The sequence below is a fragment of the Kogia breviceps genome, chromosome 17 (assembly GCF_026419965.1).
Source record: "Kogia breviceps isolate mKogBre1 chromosome 17, mKogBre1 haplotype 1, whole genome shotgun sequence".
NCBI lineage: Eukaryota > Metazoa > Chordata > Mammalia > Artiodactyla > Physeteridae > Kogia > Kogia breviceps.
Window position 1 is genome coordinate 41,584,037 of NC_081326.1, and position 23,704 is coordinate 41,607,740.

A 23,704-nucleotide genomic window follows, 5' to 3' on the forward strand; every position below is an offset into this window, starting at 1 on the left:
CACCTGCACAAAACCCCTGGGCGGTGGATCTAGTTACCCTCGGTTTTCAGAGTAGAAAACTGAGGAAATATTTCCTTGTACTCAGCAGGCATTTGCTGAGGACCTGTTGTGGGCCAAGCATTAAGTTAGGTCCACAGAGAGGAGGGCAGATGCAGCCCATGGGCCCCTGGAGGTCAGAGCCCAAGGGAGCATAGTCCAGTGAGGAGGTAGGCACAGATCCAAAGCAACCACATAACTAACTGTTCAGTGACAGCCGCGATGTTACCAGAGGGGGCAGAGGCCTGGTACTTTGGGCCCTATGTTGGGGAGTCTGGGAAGACATCTGCAGGAGGTGCCAGAGGAAGGAGAGGCAGAGGAACAGCTGTGCAGAGCCCTGTGCGGGGAGAGCTTCTGGCTTGGCACTGAGGTTCTGAAAGAAAGTACTCAGAGTTGGGGGAGCGTGGATGAGATGACGCAGCAGGGCAGGTCCCGCGAACCTCACTGACGATCCTGTGTCTTATCCAGACTCCTGGACGCATTAAAGAATCTCAGGCAGAGGGAGGGAGTGATGTGAGCAGATTCACATTTTGGAAAGAGGACTTGGGCTGAGTCGGGGAGGATGGGCTGGAGGGGGCGGAAGTAGGTTTGTGGAGACCCTGTTAGTAGACGATGTAATGATAGCCCAAGAAAAAGACGATAGCGTGTGGTTCATGATGGTGGAGGTGCAGAATCGTCTGGACACTTGGGAAGGTCTCTGAACATAAATTCTGGGTCCAGTGCCAGCATCTCACCCCTGGTAGTTTACTGGAATCATCTGTGGGGCTTTTAAAACATCCAGAAGCCCAGGCGGCACCCTGGACCCCCCAAAATAGAGATTATCTTACCGTGATTGATGCAACCTCCTTGGAGGACAATTTGAAAATATGTATCCAGTTGTAAATGTTCATTCCCTCTAACTAGGCAATTCCACTTCTAGATGTTTATCTTTCAGACATGCTTTTTCACATTGTATGCAAAACTACGGGCACACAAATATCCATTGCAATAATGTTTGTAATAGCAAAGCCTAGGAACCATCTAAGTGGCCTTCCAATAAGAAACTGGTTAGGGAATTTCCCTGGTGGCACAGTGGTTAAGAATCTGCCTGCCAATGCAGGGGACACAGGTTTGATCCCTGGTCCAGGAAGATCCCACATGCCGCGGAGCAACTAAGCCCATGCACCACAACTACTGAAGCCCGCGTGCCTACAGTCTGTGCTTCGCAACAAGAGAAGCCACCTCAATGAGAAGCCCGCGCACCTCAACGAAGAGTAGCCCCCGCTCACCGCAACTAGCCCACATGCAGCAATGAAGACCCAATGCAGCCAAAAATAAATAAATAAAATTAGAAATTTTAAAAAAGTATATCAAATTATTGATACACTTCATATGTGCCAGGGTATCTGCAGGAGAGAATTCCAGAGGTGAAGTTGCCGGGTCAAAGGTACATTTTGTACTTTTGGTAGATATTGCCAGATACCCCTCCATAGGGGAAGTCTGCCCCTAATATGTTTGAATTTTGAACGATGGGCCTGTTTTTCCTTTAAAATAATCTTTGCAAGTGACTGATGCTCACCAGAGGTTGAGAAACGCAGCTCTCCTCCCTCTTGATCAGATCCTCTAAGGGGGTGAGGAGGGGAAAGGTAAAAAACCCAAACTCTCTACATGCTTTTAAAGCATGCACACAACAAAATTTCCAAACAGCTATTAGTACAAAAGCCCAGGAGAGCTCAGAAGCTGGGCTGGGAGCTCCTGGGATAGTCTGCAGCCAAGAGTGAATACGCCCCATGAGAACAGGGGCTTCAGGCTCCTGATGAAGGATAGCAGTGCCACTCTGACTAGTACAGGCTCAGACCACCATGGCTCGGCGTGGGAGAACCTGGGGGCCGATGACCTTTCAGGGTCCCTGCACCAAGACAATTACTCTTCAAAACTGCAGCCTGAGATGGAGCTACGGGGACAGGACAGGGCATGAGGGAAGCTCCAGAAAGAAGGGGTTTGGGCTTCCCTGGTGGCGCAGCGGTTAAGAATCCGCCTGCCACTGCAGGGAACACGGGTTCGAGCCCTGGTCTGGGAAGATCCCACATGCCACAGAGCAACTAAGCCTGTGCGCCACAACTACTGAGCCTGCGCTCTAGAGCCCACGAGCCACAACTACTGAAGCCGCGCACATAGAGCCTGTGCTCCACAGCAAGAGAAGCCCGCGCGCAGCAACGAAGACCCGATGCAGCCAAAAATAAAAATAAATAAATTTATTTTAAAAAAAACGGGGTGTGCTCAGTGGGGTCTGTCTGGGTTATGGCTTGGCCAGACTGGACAGAAAGAGTTATGTACAGCTGTTTTATTGCACTGGAAAATGGAGTATTCTTTTTTTTTTTTTGCGGTACACGGGCCTCTCACTGTTGTGGCCTCTCCCGTTGCGGAGCACAGGCTCCGGACGCGCAGGCTCAGTGGCCGTGGCTCACGGGCCCAGCCGCTCCGCGGCATGTGGGATCCTCCCGGACCGGGGCACGAACCCGCGTCCCCTGCATCGGCAGGCGGACTCTCGACCACTGCGCCACCAGGGAAGCCCCATGGAGTATTCTTAATATAAATTCATGGTGAGGAAAAAAGTGCTTGCCTCCACAGCCAGCCAGCTGTCTGTATTATGGATCACTCAACTGCATTAACACTCAACACTATGTGAGGGAATACCTCAAGCCATCAGGTGATGTTCTGCATTAATAATGAGTCTAGGGCTTCCCTGGTGGCACAGTGGTTGAGAGTCCGCCTGCCGATGCAGGGGACACGGGTTCGTGCCCCGATCCGGGAAGATCCCACATGCTGTGGAGCGGCTGGGCCCATGAGCCACGGCCACTGAGCCTGCGTGTCCGGAGCCTGTGCTCCGCAATGGGAGAGGCCACAACAGTGAGAGGCCCGCGTACCACAAAAAAATAAAAAAATAAATAAATAATAAAAAATAATGAGTCTAGATTGTGCCCAGAGAAGTAAGTCATGTTCAGAGCAAAGAGGAAGGGACAGCTCTGCTTTGACTCTCCTCTGCAGTTATAATGTTAGTTGATGTAATGCCTTCCCATTGTACAACGATTTTGGCTGCGCTTCTGCCCAAACAAAGACAAACACAATTCCCTTCATGTTTGGAAGCTTACTTTAGAATATAGGAATGCAGTGTAGCTAGGGAAAACATTTATTTAGCTAGGGATTTATTATCAGAAGATTACATGTTTAATCTGGTGCTATCACTTATTAGCATTTGATGTTGGCAAGCCATTAATCTTCCCAAACCGTAGTTTCCCTAGCTGGTAAATGAGAACAAGAGCTGCTTTAATTAACGCACAGGGTGGTTCTCAGGACTCCCTTCCAAAAACAATACTGCAGAAATGTCTTAGAAAAAAGCGTATGGTCTGTGCCTGACTATAAAAGTGATTATGCACTTTGGAGCATTTATTTAATAACCTCAAGGCATATCCATTGTAGAAATTCTCCTCGATCTGAAATGATAGCGTTGACTCTCAGAATTATGTTTGGTTCTTATAAAAAATCACTTCCCACCTGTCCTCAGTAATGGGTTTTTTAAATGTCAGCCTGGTTTTCACAGGTTCACAAACCTCCCACAGAAGCTGCCCCAGCCATGTGGACGGCAATGTCATCCTGCAGTAGCTCAGTCCTGTAACCTCAGAGTCACCTGTGACTCTTCTGTTATATCCATATGAAGATAAACTCTTTATATCAACCCATCAGCAAAGCTTGCAGGCTCTATCTTCAAAGTACAGACACAGTCTGACCCCTCTCACCAACCTGTCTGGGCACCAGGATCAGTGCACTGGGTTTCTTCCAGCTCTCCGTGCTCCAGCCTTACCTGTGCCCCATTCTGTGCACAGTAGTCCTTTAAAAATAAAGACAGTTCATGTCTCTCCACTGCTCAAAACCATAGAGTGACACCTTCTTACTTAGATGCAACCACTGCCTGTGACTCCCATGTGGTCTATCCCGGCTTATCACTTGCCTGGCCCCCTGGTCTCCTTACCTTTCCTGAAACGTGCCACACCCACTCCTACCACTGCCATTTGCAGATGCTGTTCTCCTTGGATGCTGTTCTTTCCAAACACTACATATTCACTCATCTCTTTCTTCAGGGCTCTGCTCAGCGTCACCTTCTCTGACTGCAGCATGTAAAATAACAAGTCCTCCCTATGCCCCAAACCAGGGGGCACTCTCCATCCCCCTTATCCTGCTTTTCCCCATAGCACCTTCCCCATCTAACATATATATTCGTTTGTCTGTTATTTGTCTTGCCCCCTCTTTCCTCCCACCCTTGCCACCAAATGTAAACTTCACAAAAGCAGAAACTTGGTTTTATTCATTGTTACATCCCCAGACCCTAGAAGAGTACCTGACTCAGGGAGAAGGGACTCATGAAATATTCCACAACTCGGTGAACAAATGAATGAATGACTGGATGGATGGATGACCAAAGTAGGACACATACATGCATACATAAGCAGATATGTAGATAAGCTGACATTACAGTTATATGATAATCAATGATGTGGAACTTATTTTCTAATATTTATAGGCCATTTTTATCTCTCCTTTTGTAACTTTTCTTTCCATGTCTTTTGTTCATTTTTCCTATGGAGATGATCATATTTATTTTATGTGCTCTTTATATATTAAGAATTTTTGCTCATAGACATGCTTTCTATTTTGAAATGTGCCCTGTAGGATAAAGTACTGCTTTCATTTAAGGTGTCTGAAATGTCTTATAAGATTTAATAAGTAACTAATGTATGAATCATTTCCTTTTTCTCTTTCTCTAATTCCATTGGATTGTCAGAATTGGACTCCTGTGCTTTGGGGAACCATGGTTGTGAACATTCGTGTGTAAGCAGTGGAGGCTCTTTTGTGTGCCAGTGCTTTGAAGGGTATATACTCCGTGAAGATGGGAAAACCTGCAGAAGTAAGTTTTTATTGGAGTGGGCTCACATTACTGTATCTGACCTCTGCATGAAATCCACCATCCTGATCTCTGTGTATCAGTTACTCTCAAAAACCAATGCCAGGTCTTCCCTGGTGGCGCAGTGGTTGGGATCCGCCTGCCGATGCAGGGGACATGGGTTCGTGCCCCGGTCCGGGAAGATCCCACGTGCCGCGGAGCAGCTGGGCCCGTGAGTCATGGCCGCTGAGCCTGCGTGTCCGGAGCCTGTGCTCCGCAGTGGGAGAGGCCACAGCAGTGAGAGGCCCACGTACCGAAAAAAAAAAAAAAAAAAAACCAAACCACCAATGCCACAAGACCACTAAATGTAATGTGGGATCCTGGTTCAGAAAAAAATGACTTTGGCTTAAAAACTAAGGAAATATAAATAAGCTATGGACTTTAGTTGATATTACTGTATCAGTAATGGTCCATTAATTGTAACAAACGTGTCACACTAGTATAATATGTTAATAACAGTGGAAACTGGGTATGGGGTTTATAGGGCCTCTCTGTACTATCTTCAATTTTTCTGTAGATCTAAAACTGTCCTAAATAATAAAGTCTATTAAAAGGAAAACAAACAAATGGGCAAATGAAAAACGTCAGTGCCAGAGCTACAACCGGAGGTGTTCATTTATGCCCTGTGGAAAGAAACGACAGGTTGGCAGTGTGCTCTACTGGAAAGATGTACAGTCTGAAGTCCAGTATTCTATCAGCTTCTAGCTCTGCCATTTATTAGCTGGGCAAGTTGCTTAACTTCTCTGAGCCTCTGTTTCTTTGTCTTTAATAGCATTGTTGTTGTCGTTTCTGGTGGCGCAAATCCCTCTTAGAGACCACCTTATGATGAGGCCATTCTACGTCTCAGAAAGCAAGGCCTCTTAGATGGGGCCGAGACACGTCTCTGTATAGTCAAAGGGGAGTGTGTACCCCTGAGCAAATGACTCCCACCCATCAGTCGTTTTTTTCTCAAGCTTCTCAAAAGTACTTTACAAAGAACAACTCATATTTCACATTTGAAGAAAAGATGGGTAACTGGAAGTATTTTTCTCATTTTTCAAAAAGGAAAGGTAAGGTTAAGTCATTCTCCAAAGTCATATGTCAGGGAAAAAGCCAAAATTAGATTTCAGTGCCACTAATCTAAATTGAGGTTTAATCTCCTAAGTAATCATACCAACAGTGTTTCCTTTCTGATATCACAAACTGCATCTGCAGAAAGCAGATAATGGATTGCATATTTATGAGACATTGAAGTAGGTGCTGGTGAATGACGGTGGTGGTGATAGTGAGGAAGCTGGGAGAGTGAGCCTGAATTAGAGCTGCTGAAGTTCATCCTCAGTTTTACCTTCCTCCCCACAGATCACTGAGCTCAGGTGGCCCTGGAGTCCAGTGGCTGAGATGGATGGAAATTCCCAGGTGAAGCCCAGGGAAAATTGATGTTGGTAACATTTAACTTGCTCTGCTATCCGCAGGGAAAGATGTCTGCCAAGCAGTAGACCACGGCTGTGAACATATTTGCGTGAACAGTGATGAGTCGTACATCTGCAAGTGCTTGGAGGGATTCCGACTCGCTGAGGACGGGAAACACTGCAGAAGTAAGTGGCTTCAAGGTAGAGGTGGACTTTTCCATCTGTGGGTCTTGGACAGTTGGAGAACTTCATTAAGCATTGAAAGTCTTCCTTTATAATCAATGTCACTATTGTTAAGTTCCTGCCTTGGGTGCTCTGAAACTGTTGTGCCAGTGATCAGTACAATAGACCCTTAGTTCTTCAAGAATTTCTCAGTCAAGGTCCTGAGTTGTCAGGCTCTTCGCTGCTTTTCACTTTCTCCCAGCTGTAGGCCCTTTCCACAAGAGTTGTGTGGATGCCCAGAGCCTAGCACGGTGCCTGGCTAGTCATTGGATGGGATTAGAATCTCTGGCAGCAATCTCTATAAGGATCAAAGAATAGTTATAGTGCTATTTCTTCTTGGAAAACCTCATAAGTAAGGGCAGAAGGTGCGAGAAGGGCCGAAAGGATTTTCTGTGAGTCTTGTTTATCCATTCTATCATTTGCTTTTGTAGGTCACTCAAAACAGATTCTGAGAGTTTACTTAGAAGGTATATTGGTCAGGGTTCTCCAGAGAACCAATAAAATGTATGTGTACGTGTGTGTGTGGAGGGGGTGTGTGTATAGATCGATAGATAGACAGGGAATCTGTAGGACAGGCTGGCAGGCTGGAGACCCAGGGAAGAACCGATGTTGCAGCTGTAATCCAAAGGCAGTCTGGAAGCAGAATTCCCTCTTCCTTTTGGGGAATTCAGTCTTTTTTTCTCTAAAGGTCTTCAAGATAAGGCCCACCCACAATATGGAGGATAATCTGCTTTACTCAGAGTCTCCTGATTTAAATGTTAATCTCATCTAAAAAAAATACCTTCACAGCAACATCTAGACTGGTGTTTGATGCAACAACTGGGCACCATAGCCTAGACAAGGTGACACCTCAAGTTAACCATCACAGCCCTCAACAGAAGAGACAGGGTTGGCTGAGCTCAGTGAGGTGGGCAGTAGACAAGAACAGGGTGGGGATTTCTCCTCCACTGTGAGATTCTGAGCTGTTAATCCCTACTTTGGGGGATCTGGACACTGTCTACTTCCTTTTGTGATACTCTGCTCCAGTGGGCAGGATGTTCTTTTAGTTTAAAAAAAAAAAATTCACTTGCTGTTGAGGTTGATTTGGGGGAATATCCTCATGGATACCTGAAATAACTGGGGGCCTCCACAGGTCAACCTTAGTGGGGTTGGGGAGAACTCATTCCTCATTCTTCTGCCAGGAAGAGGGGCTTCTACTGTTAGTGAGAAGTTCTGTCTGAAAAACCGATTCCTGGGATGCCCGTGGGTCCATGGCCTGACTCTGCAGGGCTCTCTACACTAGCCTATGTTTTGCCTTCACAAGGGGGTGTCCTTCTACAGAGCCCGTGGCTACAGTTCTGCCCATTATGTCTGCCTGAGCCATTTGTTCATGCTTCTCTTTCTGTAAGCATGGGCACACATGTGCATCATTTCTGCATTCAACATAACTTTTGCTCAGTAAGTTGAGCTATTTGTACACAATTGTACACAAGGCACAACTTCTTCCTGTGAAATTTGATTGCTGAATCAAAGTCCACCCTTCCCACTTCCAGAGGGATTTGTCGTCACTGATTCCAATTTTGTAGGAAGCTTCTCCTTTTAGGGAGCTAATGACAGAAAAGAACCAGAGAACCAAAGGCTTTCATGCTGTGGAGGAGGACTACTCAGGACACATCCTGCTTCAGCTGTGTCATCAACTGGTTGTATGACCTTGGGCAACTCTGTGAAACTTGTTTCTTCATTTATACATTGGGTATAATTATCCCTGCCCTCCTCTTTCCACAGGATGTTGTGAAGATTAAAAGGCTGTAACTACTTTGGAGAGTTTAAAGTATCTCACACATGAGAAATGTTCATCAGACAATTAAAACTGAAGCGTTTGGGATGTCCGTGAGGAAAAATCAGTAGCTTGGGAAAATCAAAACTCAAAGCACATCAAACAATTCCAAAAATTAACAATAAATCCAGGACACCTGATCACCCATCTTACCATTCAGTTTCATGGGAACGAGAGCTTTCTGAGAGGAGGTTTCCTTTACCATGCCCTATCCTGAGTATTAGACTGAAAAGGGGGATGTTATAGAGGAAGTTTGAACAGAGATTTTTTTAAATGGGTTATTTCTATGATCTGTCCTGACATATGACTGTTCAATCCAGCTCATTTCTACATTGATGAGGTTGCTTAACTTCCTACATTACCCTCAGGGAAGGATGTCTGCAAATCAACCTACCATGGCTGTGAACACATTTGTGTTAATCGTGGCAGTTCTTACATCTGCAAATGCTCAGAGGGATTTATTCTAGCTGAGGATGGAAGACGGTGCAAAAGTAAGTGATCTCAACTTGGTTTTTTGCCTTAATTTGGTTTTGGAGCAATTGCTTTTTGGAGTATTTGCAGGAAATAAATCCCTCACCTCTGCTTCTACCATAGATATAAATGTGTATGCATAGATACAGAATGGGGAAGAGAGAGCTTAACTGCACCTATGAAAAAACTTCTGGTTTTAGTTGACAGTAAGTTCACTATCAGCTAAGAGGCTAGAATGATCCTAGCTGAATAAGAATATCTGGAATGAGGGAGGTAAGACTTGTGCTTTTAAAATTAAAAAATAATATCTCTAAAGTAGCAGAAAAAAATCTTGAGTTATTTTATAATCTCAGAGTAGGTAGAGAAGAACTTTTGAAACATGACATGAAACATAAAAGCCATAAAAGAAAAAAAAGGGAAAATGTACAGTGAGAGATTAAAGCTACCATACATTTTTTTACCTGTTACCAGAGTTCAAAAAGTTTGATGATTCCTTATATTGGCAATGGTGTCTGTGTGTGTGTGTGTATATATATATATATATATATATACACATATATATATATACATGTATATATATATATATGTATATATATATGTATATATATATGTGTATATATATATATATATATATATATATATTTTTTTTTTTTTTTTGGCTGCACTGGGTCTTAGTTGCGGCATGCGGGATCTTCATTGCCACGTGCGGGATCTTTTAGTTGCGGCACACGAACACTTAGTTGTGGCATGTGAACTCTAGTTCCCTGACCAGGTATCAAACCCAGGCCCCTGCATTGGGAGCATGGAGACTTTAGCCACTGGACCACCAGGGAAGTCTCCAGCAATGGTATGTTGTAATAGGCAATTGTAAATTCATCACTAGGCATCTGAATTGGTACAACTTTTAGGAGGGCAATTTGGTGATATTTTAAAGGCAGTTCCAGTTCAGGAGTTTATCCCACAGATAAGTGCATGTGTTCTTATCACATAAGAACACATAGCCATATTTAAAGGGATATCTTGTGCAGCGTTATTTGCGTAGCAAAAATGGGAAATAAGGTAAATGTCTATCCATAAGATACTGATTAAATAAATTATGGTACATCTATACAATAGAATACTATACAGCTGTTAAAAGGAATGAAGCAGCTCTAGATGTATCCCCAAGATATTTTAGGTGAAAAAAGCACGGTGCTGAATGGTTTTTATAGTATGTTACCGTTGATGTATTCTGCAAAAGGCTCTCTCTAACCTATATTCTCTGTCTCTCAATATAGATATATAGGTTGAGAGATATGGAGATATATATAGATACCCTTTGTAGTGTTTGAAACTTTGTTCCATGTGCATATAATATTTTTTTTTAGAAAAAAATAAAGAAGAAGGATAGGGACAAGATTTAGAAAGCATCATGGTGGGGAAGTTCAATATGATGTCAAGTGAAAATAAAGGAAGATCTATGTAGAAAAAAAGACTTGAGGTACCTTTCAAATACCAAACTGACAATCTCCTCACTCATTATTTATATGACACTCCCCCCAAACCCCAGGGAAAGAAAGGACATTGGGGAGAAGCTATAGCTGAGTATGAGGACAAAGACACTTTGTCTCAGAGAAGCTGTGTGATTAATTAATTAAGATCAGGAGCTTCAACAGACCTGGATTTGAACCCCCTATTCATACATTTGTGTGACCCTGGAGAAATTATTTAACTTGAGTCTCAGTTTCTTCATTTAATATGAAGATAATACCTCACAGAATCATCATGAGGAATACATGATATCATGTATTTAAAGGTGTTTAGCCCAGTGCTGGCACATTCCAATTGCTCAACAAATGACAGCTACAAATGTAATCATCAACAGCAGGCCTGTCTACAGATGGGACTTCAGTGGTGAAGTGATGAGTTCCTCATCAGGAGAGGTGTTCAGGTCCAGGCTGAATGAATGGCTACTGGGTAGGGGTGCAGTAAAGATGTGAGCAACAGGGGTGGCTGGACCAGTGGCTTTTAAAGGTCTTGTCCAACCCTGAAATTCTGGAACTCTGTGAAAATTAAGTTCAGAAAGCAAAACACTGCTCCGTTCCAGTCTCATTGACTTAACTACCAAAAGAAAACATCCAAGGAAAGCTGAGTGACCTTCCTGCAAACAAGTAGCCAGCAAGAGAGACTGTCATTCTCCCTGGATCTGAAAGTGAAAGTCTGGCACCTCTCACCCTGATGCTCTTCCACTTGACCTAGGATTTTTGTTTCCTGGCGAAGCCTTCTACACCCCTCTATGCATGGAGGCTGCAGGTGTTGGTTTCATTCTGTAACAAAAGAGTATATGGGGAAGAAGAGAAAACAGATTCACTGCTGGAAAATTGTTTCACTATTTCTGAAATCTGCTGGAGTCACGTGCACACTCCTTTGAGATTCAGGCTATGAATGTAAATGAAGCTCTGAATTGGCCTTTTCCTCTTTCATTAATAACACATCAATAGGTTGGCTAAAGAGGACAAGCACTTAATGAAGAAAGAGAGGAACCCAACTCCTCCAACACACACACACACACACACACACACACAATTACATTAGCATGTTAGTTAAGCCCAGGAATAGAAATGTTTTTGCATGTGTCTTTACTTCCTAATATTGCTGTGCTTCATTTTCAAATATTAGACAGCTGCTTGATATGTAAAAGAGAATGTATATTGCATATTGTAGACTGTTTGAAATGAGATCATTCATTTGGGATCTGTAAATTTTTCTTATGCAGCCCTAAATAACAAAAAAATCTCTCCACACCCAGTTTGCTTACGTTACTGTCACCCATATGAGTTGCCTGGAAAACTTCCATATAGATAAAGAATTCACAGTGATAATTCATTTTAAAACTTTAAAAGGTCAATAGGGGGGAATTCCCTGGCGCTCCAGTGGCTGGGACTCCATGCTTTCACTGCTGAGGGCCCAGGTTCGCCGAGGGCCCAGGTTCGGCCCCTGGTTGGGGAGCTAGGATCCCATAGGCTGTGTGGCTCGGCCAAAAAAAAAAATTAAAAAAGAAATTCAATAGGATACTTACGGGTGTGCTACTCAATGGACACCACCTCTTTCGTTTATTCTGTCAACAAGCATTTATTTAACACCTATTGTGTGCCAGGTATTGGAGGTACAGAAATTAATGAGAAATGGCTCCTGCTGAGGAGGAACTGGCAGACTAGAGGAGGAAACTGACACATAATTAACTAGCTGTTGTACAGTGTGGAACACTGCAGAGTACATTGGACTATAGCAACGTGGTGTCAAGGATTTTGCTTTGGTCACTGTTGCAGTCCTGCTGCACCGACTGCCTTTCACAAAGCAGGTGCTCAATAAACAATTTTTTGTCGACTAAATTAGTAGTGTTAGGGCTACACAGAGAGTAACTAAGACAAGCTGGGTTACTAGGAAATCTCCCTGGAAGAGGTGATGGCCGAGCTGAACTGGAAGACTTTCCAAGTCTGCTGTCAGATGCCAGCACCGGGGTGATGTCACCCGCCTGGAGTAAAGTTATTGGAATCTTTTGGGTGCTATCAGACCCTTCAGAGTACTGTACACACAGTCCCTCCCAGACCTGGCTGCCGGTGACCCAGGGTACAGTGTGGACCTGGTTTCCAATTTGTACATCTGCTGTGTGTTTTTGCTTGTGGAAAATACTACTTTTTAACAATTTGACAAACCGCAAATAAAGGCAATTCTGAGCATTATTGTTGCTCGTTACTCTCCCTACACTTTGTCTGTCCTGTGTATTATGTAAAGAATGAAGGTGGCTCTCCCAAGTGGTTATGCCTCCAGTGGAAGCAGTTTTCTTCTCCTCTTGTGCATAAGTGATTTTTATCATTTAACTAGCTCAACTTTCCTTTCATTCCTGTAGGATGCACTGAAGGCCCAGTTGACCTGGTCTTTGTGATCGATGGATCCAAGAGCCTTGGAGAAGAGAATTTTGAGATTGTAAAGCAGTTTGTCACTGGAATTATAGATTCCTTGGCAATTTCCCCAAAAGCCGCTCGAGTGGGGCTGCTCCAGTATTCCACGCAGGTCCGCACAGAGTTTACCCTGAGAAACTTCAGCTCGGCCAAAGACATGAAAAAAGCTGTGGCCCACATGAAATACATGGGCAAGGGCTCTATGACCGGACTGGCTCTGAAACACATGTTTGAGAGAAGTTTTACCCAAGTAGAAGGGGCCAGGCCCCTCTCCGCACGGGTACCCAGAGTGGCCATCGTGTTAACAGATGGACGGGCTCAGGATGATGTCTCCGAGTGGGCCAGTAAAGCCCAGGCCAATGGTAATATGGGATGGGGGTGTGGTTTACACCACTCAAGGTTCGGGTTTCTTAAACTCACTTGGTGTTCACATGGGGCCACAGGAGTGAGATTCTTTGAGTGGACAGAAAGGCTTCCTGTCACCACTGTTAAACACCTTTACTAAACTGCCACCTAGTGGCTTTAAAGGCACCCCACAGGAGTTAAAGGACTCCGGAATACGAAAATCTTGAGGACTGGAAGGTTGGTCTACACACAGACTATACCTGAGTAATCATCTACTGTGATTTACTAGCCAAGGTGTGACCTCTAGAGCAGAGAATCAATCCTGCATGTGCTACTTAACCAGAGAAATACACGACAGTTCCCAGACACTGGTCTGGTTGCTTTAGAACCACCTGAAGAGCTTGATAAAAATAGACTCCTGGTAGGAGGAACACTAAATAATACTTTTTTTTCTATTTAAAGCAATGCTTCCAGTGAACACTCTTGGGAGTGCAGTAGCCTTAAGACAGCGAATACTCTTGTGTTTGCAGGAGGCAAAAGTTAACTTTTGAGAAAATCAAAATGTCAGACAGGATCATGACTCTAAACTCTTGTTGCTCAGTAGAGCTCAGCCTCTTCTCTGAGGTTTGTCTGACTCCATGTATAATGCAGAGGGGACTTGAGGTTACTTAATTTGTGTATAGATGTCAAGTGTGGCAGGGGAATATGGCTCTTGATGAAAGGAAACCCAAAAGCTATGACAAAAGCTATGACGGCTGGTGGAGAGAGCTTGAGGGAAAGTGTCTGGATTCCTTGGGGAGATGAGAAACCTTGAGGTTGTGAAGCAGTCTGCTTGAAAGCTGCTTTAAGTACTTGTTGAGGGCACATTGCTTCAGCAGGTCCTATAAGCAGGAAAGGATATGTACCAACCAGCGCTTCATCCATGACTTTATGGACTCAGTGCCTCCATCAGGCATGGAACACAGTACATGTGTGACCAGTCCTTGCTGAGTGAATGAACAAAGGATGAAAGTGCTGGCAATAGCATTGGTGAACTCCGTTCCTGTTCACAGAAAGGCTGGTTCACGTCATCATTCAGTCACTCTCTCCACAGAGAAGGCCGTTTTATTGATATTGCTTATGTCACTCTTTTTTTCTGAATCCAATAGAGTAGGAGCCACAAAAAGTGTCCTGCCTGAATCGTCTGGGTGGATTTTAAAACTGGCTGCTCACACCCAGTTCCCCTGCTTCTAGACTAGCTTACCTGAGCCTATGTCAAACCCACAGCCCCCTCTAACCTGCATTCTTAAAATGTATAGGGGAAGCACCCTGTCTCCGAAGACAGTTGTCAACCCTTTTATTTGTCTCATTGAAGCCAACCTACCTTACTCTTACCCACTCAAATTTCCACGAATCCTCCAAAGGCAGGTGGTGGAAGAAACAGATGTTTACTTGGTTCTTGAATCAACAAGATTTATCTGAAGTGACATCCTCTACTTAGGGGATTTCCATTGGTCTGCAGATTCTCCTTTTCAGCTTAGCACCTCCTCACAAGGCTTTGTCCTCCCAAGATGGGTGGGCAGAATACAGCTTCACTTGGCCACAGGTCACTTAAAGTTCCTATCTCTACCTCTGACAAGTAGAAACTAGGTTACAAGGTCATAAACTGACCTGTTTCTTAGAATTCTCCCAGAAGAGATTCTCATTTAGTAAACCATAAGGTAGTGTGCTCTTTTCTACTTTACCCACAAGGCTAATTCAGGGAAAAGTTGAAGATTTGTTAATTGCCTTGTCCAGAGCTGAGCAACAGACTGGAGGTCTAGCTCCCCAACCTCTCCTTCATGCCTCACCTTCCTCTCTCTTGGATCGGTCTTTTGCTCACAAGGCCAAAATAAAAATGATGCAAAAGTAAAGGGAGGTTGACATGGACTCCTCAAATCACACCACTTATTAATATCTAGCTGGCTTTGGGTGCAGTACACACAACTTCCAGATCCTGGAAATACAACTCTAACTACCATCTTTCTTTTTAAGTAAAGTTGGTTTACAATGTTGTGTTTCAGGTGTACAGCAAAGTGATTCAGATTATATATATATCACATAGATATATTATTTTTTCAATCTTTTCCATTATAGGTTATCATAAGGTATTGAACATAGTCCCCTGTGCTATACAGTAGGACCCTGTTGTCTATCTATTTTATATATAGTGGTGTGTATCTGTTAATCCCAAGCTCCTATTTTATCCCTTCCCCCTCTTTCCTCTTTGGTAACCATAAGTTTGTTTTCCATGTCTGTGTAACTACCCTGTTCTTAATTTGCTCTGTTCCTTAGGTGTAACCATGTATGCTGTTGGGGTAGGGAAAGCCATTGAGGAAGAACTACAAGAGATTGCCTCTGAGCCCACAGAAGAGCATCTCTTCTATGCCGAAGACTTCAGCACGATGGGCGAGATAAGTGATAAACTACGGAAAGGCATTTGTGAAGGTACTATAGCTTACGTCTAGGAGAGACCTTAGCAAACAGCAGCACATGAATGAGAAATTCTCAATCCATTCCTTCAAAGTGCTCAAAAAAATGCCTCCCTTGCAGGCAAGGCCAGTGATGCCCAGAAACACTAAGCACAAAAAGTGGAACAGGGGAGAGAGAAGACAAAATAATAGCTAACGTTGCTTGAGCACTTGCTCTGTACTGAGCAGGGTGGTAAGTGTTCTGACACACGGCAAAATGCTTAATCCTCACAAAAACCCTATGGAGAAGATCACGTAACTAGAAAAAACCATTATATGAATCAGGAAAGCTGATGCACAGTTTTATAACTCTAGTTACACCTGTAACTAGAGTGGAAGGGGATGGTAGTCCTTCCAAGCTCACTGATGAAAATTTAACGAATGCCCTCTCGCATGGACTACTTCTGTTCACAGAACATTAAACTGCCCTTTAGAATTTAGATTCTTATGTATAGAAGCCCCTTGTGCTTTTCTCCAGTTCACTATTGTGCCGGGTGTCCTTGCATATAGCAGTTCTGCACATTTTTCCTTTTACTCCTGTCCCAGCTTCAGACGCCAGTAAAATCCCAGTCAGTGATGTGTCTTATTCCTCCACAGGAAAGAGCACTGGGATGAAAGAGGCCAGGAAGGGAAGGCCTTTCAGATGTCTAATGCAACTTGATAATGTTTTGCCTCTAAACTCTTTCATTTAAGCTGAAACGCCTCAAAATGGAGCTGCTGCCACTGCAACTTAATCCTTGGACAAACTTAATTTTTTTTCCCACCCTACCTTCTAGACATTAACATTTTGGGGATATTCTTAAGATGCATTTAAGGGATCCAGGCTTCTCTTACTAGAGAGAACTGCCCTAGAAAGGTCTTAGATTATCAGGGAACTAAGTGCTTTTGTGAATCGGTGGTGTTACCAAATCAAACCAGAACATCCTGGGTGGTGGCAGGTAGGTAAGCAGTTGGTCTGGGACCAGTTTCCTAAAGAACACATGTGCCCATGTGGACAAGTGTCATTCTTTTGGTCATCTTTTACCTCTCAGCTCTGGAAGACTCTGATGGAAGACGGGATTCTCCAGCAGGGGAACTGCCAAAGAGGGCCCACCAGCCAACAGGTACACTTTTTAAAAGCAGTATTTTTAGAATCTTTGGTTGATACTTGCACCATGGTTTCCCCACAGACAAAAGTTGTTCCATCACACAGGAAACATTTACTCTACACTTTTTTAAGCCATAGTTGGTAATAGCCTCTCTGCTGACAGTCTTTCTGCCATAGTATGTCCCCAAATAAAGCTATGTACCCCATTCTAGGAATACCAAGTACCTTACTCTGACAGTTGATGGCGGTATTATAACCACAACCATGTTAAACAGGTTTGACTTCAGTTTTCTTTCTCTTTACAGAATCTGAGCCAGTCACCATAAATATCCAAGACATACTTTCCTGTTCTAATTTTGCAGTGCAACACAGATATCTGTTTGAAGAAAACAATCTTGCACGGTCTACACAAAAACTTTTCCATTTGACAAAATCCTCAGGTAATTCCAAGTAAAATATTACTATAGGGTAATTTGCTATCAGCCTCTCAATCTGCCAACAAACTCAGCGTAAGGGAGGACAGGAAAGGAGGAGTAGGAAGTAGGAGAGGGGGAAAGAGAAGAACTTAAGAAAAATGAGAACTAAAAAAATAAACTAAAAGAAAGTGGAGTAGTCTTCCCGCAGTCCACAATAAAGGCCACTTCCAGCATTGGAAGCACATACAGCCATTTCCTGGTATTTACTGGATCTGGCTGCGTGGAAAAAGTTGAACATTTCTTTCATTATGGTTTCCTTCATATGCTGATTCAGTCCTACTGTTATGCGTCTGGGAAGTTTGGTGGGTTATAGAAGTGAACACTTTCCATCTCCTTTCTTAGGAAGTCCTTTGGAAGAAAAACACAATCAATGCAAATGTGAAAACCTTATAATGTTCCAGAACCTTGCAAATGAAGAAGTAAGAAAATTAACGCAGCGCTATATCCTTTTCTAATGTTATGCTTTTGTATGGAATGCAAAGAATATTATCACAACTTCAAAAAATTCTATATATGGGTATATATCAAATGAAGTCATTTCCATAAAGTCACGAACAGTGAACTCCAAGAAAGGCTTTTTCTTAAGCAGACTGATAGGTGCTTGAGAGCCAAGGGCAAGCCAAGCTTCCGGCACAGGTCAAGCACTTAGCTGCTATCTGCGAAATCAGTTGGTTCTAGGAGGTTTAGCAGTAAGGCCAGTCAGCCAGTCAGTATGCAAAGTAAAGAAAAAACAGACTTATTTAACTCCTTCTCTGCTGGGAGGAAATGAAAGCTATATACCAGATCTGAAGTGCATTAAAGATACAGTGCATATAGGCAAAGAATTATGTAGAATGAAGAGGTTTCAAAGTCTTTTACCTAAACTCCAAACCCTTCCTTTGGCCCCAAGCCACAATGTGGCCACATCTGGTCAGTGTGTAGGTTCTAGAGGACTGGGGTGGAGTTTTTTTTTTGTTTGGCAGCAGAGATCTTTTATATCAGCACTCTAAGATGAAACATTCTACCAAAGGAACAGCAGATGATTCACTAAAACAATTTTTACAAATAAAAGGGATGCTTTGTGATAATGGAGAAATGAGGATTCAGTGCTTTTATACACTGAACATCCTGCCAACTGCTCTGAACTTAAAATTATAGTAAGCTTATTAAAGCTGCCTGGTATCTAGCTCAACATGCATCAACGAGTCTAAAGGGAAATGGTTTAATTCTGAATTATTTCTGTGCAAATAGGTTTATAAAATAAAGAACAGCATACAGCCATTCCCTCTGAAAACCATAAATATGCTCCATAAAGTAAAGTAAAATAATCTGACAGTGTTTAATATAGGTGATGAATCCAGGCTCTCATTCTGCCATTGAGGGAGCAGGTGGAGGGTATTAAGAAGCTTCAGGAAGACAAATGTTTATTCTAATGTTCCTCTGCTCTGCCTTTTCCCAGCCCACCTCTGAGGGTTTACTTCACAAGAGAATAAGGAAGTTATATAGAAAAGAGAATAGGTTGGGACTTCCCTGGCAGTCCAGTGGTTAAGACTTTGCCTTCCAATGCAGGGGTATGGGTTCAATCCCTGATCAGGGAGCTAGGATCCCACATGCCTTGTAGCCAAAAAACCAAAACATAAAACAGAAACAGTATTGTAACAAATTAAATAAAGACTTTAAAAATGGTCCACATCCGGGCTTCCCTGGTGGCGCAGTGGTTGAGAGTCCGCCTGCCGATGCGGGGGACACGGGTTCGTGCCCCGGTCCGGGATCCCACATGCTGCGGAGCGGCTGGGCCCGTGAGCCATGCCGCTGAGCCTGCGCGTCCGGAGCCTGTGCTCCGAAACGGGAGAGGCCTCTGATGTGGCCCGCGTACCGCCAAAAAAAAAAAAAAAAAAATGGTCCACATCCAAAAACAGAAAAAAAATCTTAAAAATAATAAAAGAGCATAGGTCAGAGGTCTTCAAGGCTGCTACACTTTGGTCCTATCATTATCGGTGAAAACTCCCCATCTTTCTTCATCTCTTCTGACGTCATATCTTACTTTCCAAGGCCTAATCCTTGTTTTCTTCTCTTCACCTCATTCCCAACATTATCAGTTTGGCTTCAAGAGGTGTGCTATGGCAAATTAATTTATAAGCAACAGGGGTGTGAGTAGAATTAAAATTTTAAAAAAGAAAAATTTGAACTATCTGGCTTTAAAGTTAAAAAAAGGGACTTCCCTGGTGGCGCAGTGGTTAAGAATCTGCCTGCCAATGCAGGGTACGCGGGTTCGTGCCCCGGTCCGGAAGATCCCACATGCCGCGGAGCGGCTGGGCCCGTGAGCCATGGCCACTAAGCCTGCGCATCCGGAGCCTGTGCTCCACAACGGGAGAGGCCACAACAGTGAAAGGCCCGTGTACCGCAAAAAAAATAAATAAATAAAATAAATAAAAATAAAGTTAAAAAAAAGTATTTAACCCCATACAGATTTATAGTCTTGATAGCATGTGCTAATGAGTTACTATAAACTTATAAGTCAAAATTTTAAAATACTTAACAGAAATAGGGAAAAAAAAACCCCAAAGCCTTGGATTTTTCAGGACACAAATTCTTATGTAGATAAATCAAGTTGATTTGAATGTAAATAAATATAGGCCATTCAGATTCCTCTTCCTTAATTTGAGATTTACTAGAAGAAATGACACAGAGAATGGAAGCCCTGGAAAATCGCCTGAGATACAGATGAAGATTCAAAATGCTACATGTATTTGTATGTCATTGTATCAAGGATTACAGTGAAACAGTTCAGAGCCCCAAAAGCTCAAGCTATCATTAATTCTGTAAGGTTGTAAACTAAAACATAAGTAGTACTGAGAAAGCTGGTTTGCTATAGAACAAAGGCATACAAATTCATTGAGAAAAAAAATTGTATAAATTTATTTTGTATAAATTCATTGAGAAAAAAAACCTTTCAGAATCCTAAAATGAGTTTATCAAGTGAGAACAAATAAGCTATGCAAGATATTCTGTAACATACTGTGGACACATTTGCTTTTGCCTTGTTCTGCCTTAGTGTTGCAATCTTAATTTGACTACAAAATAAAGTTTGCAGTCTTACTTCCGTAGAACACTGGCCATGGGAAAGCTATTTTTTTTTGTATTGGACTTTACCTTGATATATGTATATGGATGTATGCATAAAGTCAGAACATATGTATTGTGACAAGTTCGATTTTTTAATACAATATGAAAATTTACTTCAGAGAATGGTATTCTGTGTAAAATTCTAAGTTTAACTTTAAATGCAAGGTATATATACATGAGAAATGGCTAAAATACATATGAAAAAAATGTTGACTCTCACTGATAATCAGGAAAATGCAGGTTAAAACAATCAGTTTGGCAAAAGTTAGCATGTGTGACTACAGCATTGGTAAAGATGTGAAAATACGGGGCTCTTGTACACTGCTAGTGAGAACACAAATGGGCAGCCTCTGGAGTATGATCAACACCTAGTAAAACTGAAAATGCAGCCCTACCCTGTACTCTACTGTAGTCACAGGTATCTAACTAGATGATTTTAGCCTCCTCGGTAGTGTACACAGCCTGTTGCCTATTCAGGTTGCCCTAAGGGACCTTGGAGACAGCCCTTTCCAGTGTACATTAATGACTGGCATGCTGTCCCCAATCTAGGCTCCAGACAGGTATATACGGTACCTTTGGAAAGCGCCAGGGCACAGTGGCCAGGGTCCACATTGGCCAAATTATAATGTCCATCCGCACCAAGCTGCAGAACAAGGAGCATGTGATTGAGGCCCTCCGCAGGGCCAAGTTCAAGTTCCCTGGCCGCCAGAAGATCCATATCTCCAAGTGGGGATTTACTAAGTTTAATGCGGATGAATTTGAAAACATGGTGGCAGAAAAGTGGCTCATCCTGGGGCCTGTGGGGTCAAATACATCACTAATCATGGCTCTCTGGACAAATGGCGGGCCCTGCACTCATGAGAGCCTTGGCGCTGTTCCCTCCTTACTCATGCCCACCAATAAATCCTACTTTCTTGTCCAAAAAGAAAGTTACTTGAGTTGATAAAAGTTAACAAATTACAAATAACCTAATCATCCTCAGAGGGGGAACTGATAAATTGTGGCATACCTCAGAAATACTATGCAACATTTAAAAGAAATGTATTGGGCTTCCCTGGTGGCACAGTGGTTAAGAATCCGCCTGCCAATGCAGGAGACACAGGTTCGAGCCCTGGTCCGGGAAGATCCCACATGCTGTGGAGCAACTAAGCCCGTGTGCCACAACTACTAAACCTGCACTCTAGAGCCTGCGAGTCACAACTACTGAAGCCCACATGCCTAGAGCCCATGCTCTGCAATGAGAAGCCATGACGAGAAGCTGCGCACCACAACAAAGAGTAGCCCCCGCTCACCGTAACCAGAGAAAGCCCACACAGCAACAAAGACCCAACGCAGCCAAAAATAAATGAAAAAATAACAAATAAAAAATTAGAAGAAACGTATTGTCTGCATGTATACATGGTAAAACTCAAGAACAAAGATGAATTTAAAAAGTCAAACTGTATTTAGCAGACCATTTTGGTAAATGAAAAAAAACCAAACTACATTGCTAGTTGCTCAGATACATAAATATGTACATTTAAGTACAAAAAATGTTCCAGAAGGATATACACAACAGTGGTGTTGTCCCTGGGAAAACAAGGAAGTGGGAATTGGGAAAGAGTCAAAGGAGACTTCAAATCTATCAGTTCAAGGCACTTATAGGATCAAGAAAATACAACTGGCAGCTTCTTTAAGAAATGAAGACCACCCCCACCCCCAGTGACATCCATCCTAAGGAAGCTACTGCATTTTTGAGGCTAAATGATGCTTTTACAAACAAAACACCTTGAATAAGCTTATGTTTAAATACTTAAGACAAATGATCCCATCAAGATTTCCTCCCAAAGGGCATTGTGGTAAACCAGGAAGAACATCTCCTGGGCTACAATCCTATCTGGAAATCATCTCATTCTTTCCAGGTATAAGAGTTGTGATTTGAAGTATTAAACCTTCAGTTTATATTCATATTTGAGTCATCCGAGTGATCCTGAAAACAGGTTTTCATTAGAAGTGCTGATTTGGGTTGGCATTACCTTTTGAGATGTAATCACAGTTTAGGCATTGCTTCCAGCTGGCGCAAACCTGTCTTCTGTTGAGTCCTGGCTCCCTCTAGCGGCTCTAGACTGCGCACACAAACACACAGCCACCACTCACACACTTTAGCTATTAAATACATGTTTCAACTTTCTCCAACTTGGGAAGGAAAATGCCTTCGTGGTAGACAAAACCTCCAACCAATCTATCAAATTTACATATCAATCTAAGATATTTAACTTGAATACTGTCTAAAATTTGAAATAGTTCTCCATTTTCCTTGTTTTGCTCTGTGTACATCTCAGGTATAAAAGTTTTGCTTTCCAGTTTCATTATCTGTGTGACCTTTTCAAGCCTTGATTTCCTCATCTGTCAAACAGTACTATCTCAGGGCTCTAATCAAGACGGCGGAATATAAGGACATGGAACTCACCTCCACAAATACATCAAAAATACATCTACGTCTGTATTCTCACAGAATACCTACCGAGCACTAGCAGCAGACCGTAAACACCTGAAAGGACAAGAAAGATGTTCCCGTGAATGTCCCCGTGAACCTGTGTAGGACAGGGTGGGGGCGGGGGAAGTGGGATGGGAACTGCGCCCCTGGGAAAGAGCTGTGAAAGAGGAATCAGTGGCTTAGAGGGGAGCACAACCATGTGCCACCTCCCTGTGCTCCCCAGCCTGAGACGCACGCGCATGGGTACAGGTGGGGGCTGGGGGCTGAAGCTCGGGTTTAGAGGACAGACCTGGGGAGAGGACTGGGGTTGGCAGTGTGGAGACAGCCCAAAGGGGCTGGAGCACGGTACGGCCGCAAGCAGAGGTGTACACAGAAGCCCAGGCCCACCATAGAAGCAAAGCGCCACCGTTAAGCAGTGCACAAAAGAAGGGGCAGGGCCCAGTGTGGCAGCCTCTTTCCTCTGCGCACCAGCCACTGCCCCAGCGGCCTCCGGATCAGGTGCCGGAGGCTGTGCAACTTAGGAAGCAGGGCTAAACCTCTCCTCAGGGCTGCATGAGACGCAGGTTTACACCTCTACCGCCAGCTTTGTAAACTCAGCACTACGGGACGTAGAGCGGAAAATGGGTGTCCCCGTGGCTGGGACAGGTCTGGGTTGCCTCTGTAGCTTCCAGAGGGTCCAGGTGCGAGACTACTGCAGTCCTGGGACCTGACTTCAGTGGATCTGTGCTGGTGGCCTTGTGAAAACAACACCTCAGGGGTACCAGAGCCAGTTTCCAGCACTCCTATGGTTGAGGCAGGACAGATGGCAGTGCCAACAGTGTACTCTGTGAGCCCACACAAAAGGATGACAGGTGACACAATAGAGCACACTCCC

General features: G+C 43.5%; 1 protein-coding gene and 1 non-coding gene across 9 annotated transcripts in view; both read left to right on the plus strand.

Moving 5' to 3' along the window:
- Positions 1-21,732, plus strand: part of MATN2 (matrilin 2) — a 153,878-nt gene extending 132,146 nt beyond the window's left edge. For 4 of the 8 annotated variants that reach the window (XM_059042461.2, XM_067017942.1, XM_059042462.2 and 1 more), the window contains exons 11-19: positions 4,856-4,978; positions 6,466-6,588; positions 8,809-8,931; positions 12,801-13,214; positions 15,511-15,663; positions 16,718-16,789; positions 17,079-17,213; positions 17,592-17,690; positions 19,901-21,732. In XM_059042461.2, coding sequence (XP_058898444.1) covers positions 4,856-4,978; positions 6,466-6,588; positions 8,809-8,931; positions 12,801-13,214; positions 15,511-15,663; positions 16,718-16,789; positions 17,079-17,213; positions 17,592-17,690; positions 19,901-19,956 — 1,298 coding nt within the window. In that variant the 3' untranslated portion in view covers positions 19,957-21,732. The remainder of the gene's footprint in view (positions 1-4,855; positions 4,979-6,465; positions 6,589-8,808; positions 8,932-12,800; positions 13,215-15,510; positions 15,664-16,717; positions 16,790-17,078; positions 17,214-17,591; positions 17,691-19,900) is intronic. The other 4 variants (XM_059042463.2, XM_067017944.1, XM_067017946.1 and 1 more) reach the window with 1 other exon arrangement.
- LOC131744305 (small nucleolar RNA SNORA70) lies at positions 20,726-20,859 on the plus strand. Its single transcript, XR_009332092.1, has one exon. It is a non-coding gene; the product is annotated as a small nucleolar RNA SNORA70 (small nucleolar RNA).
- Positions 21,733-23,704: the final 1,972 nt, after the last annotated feature.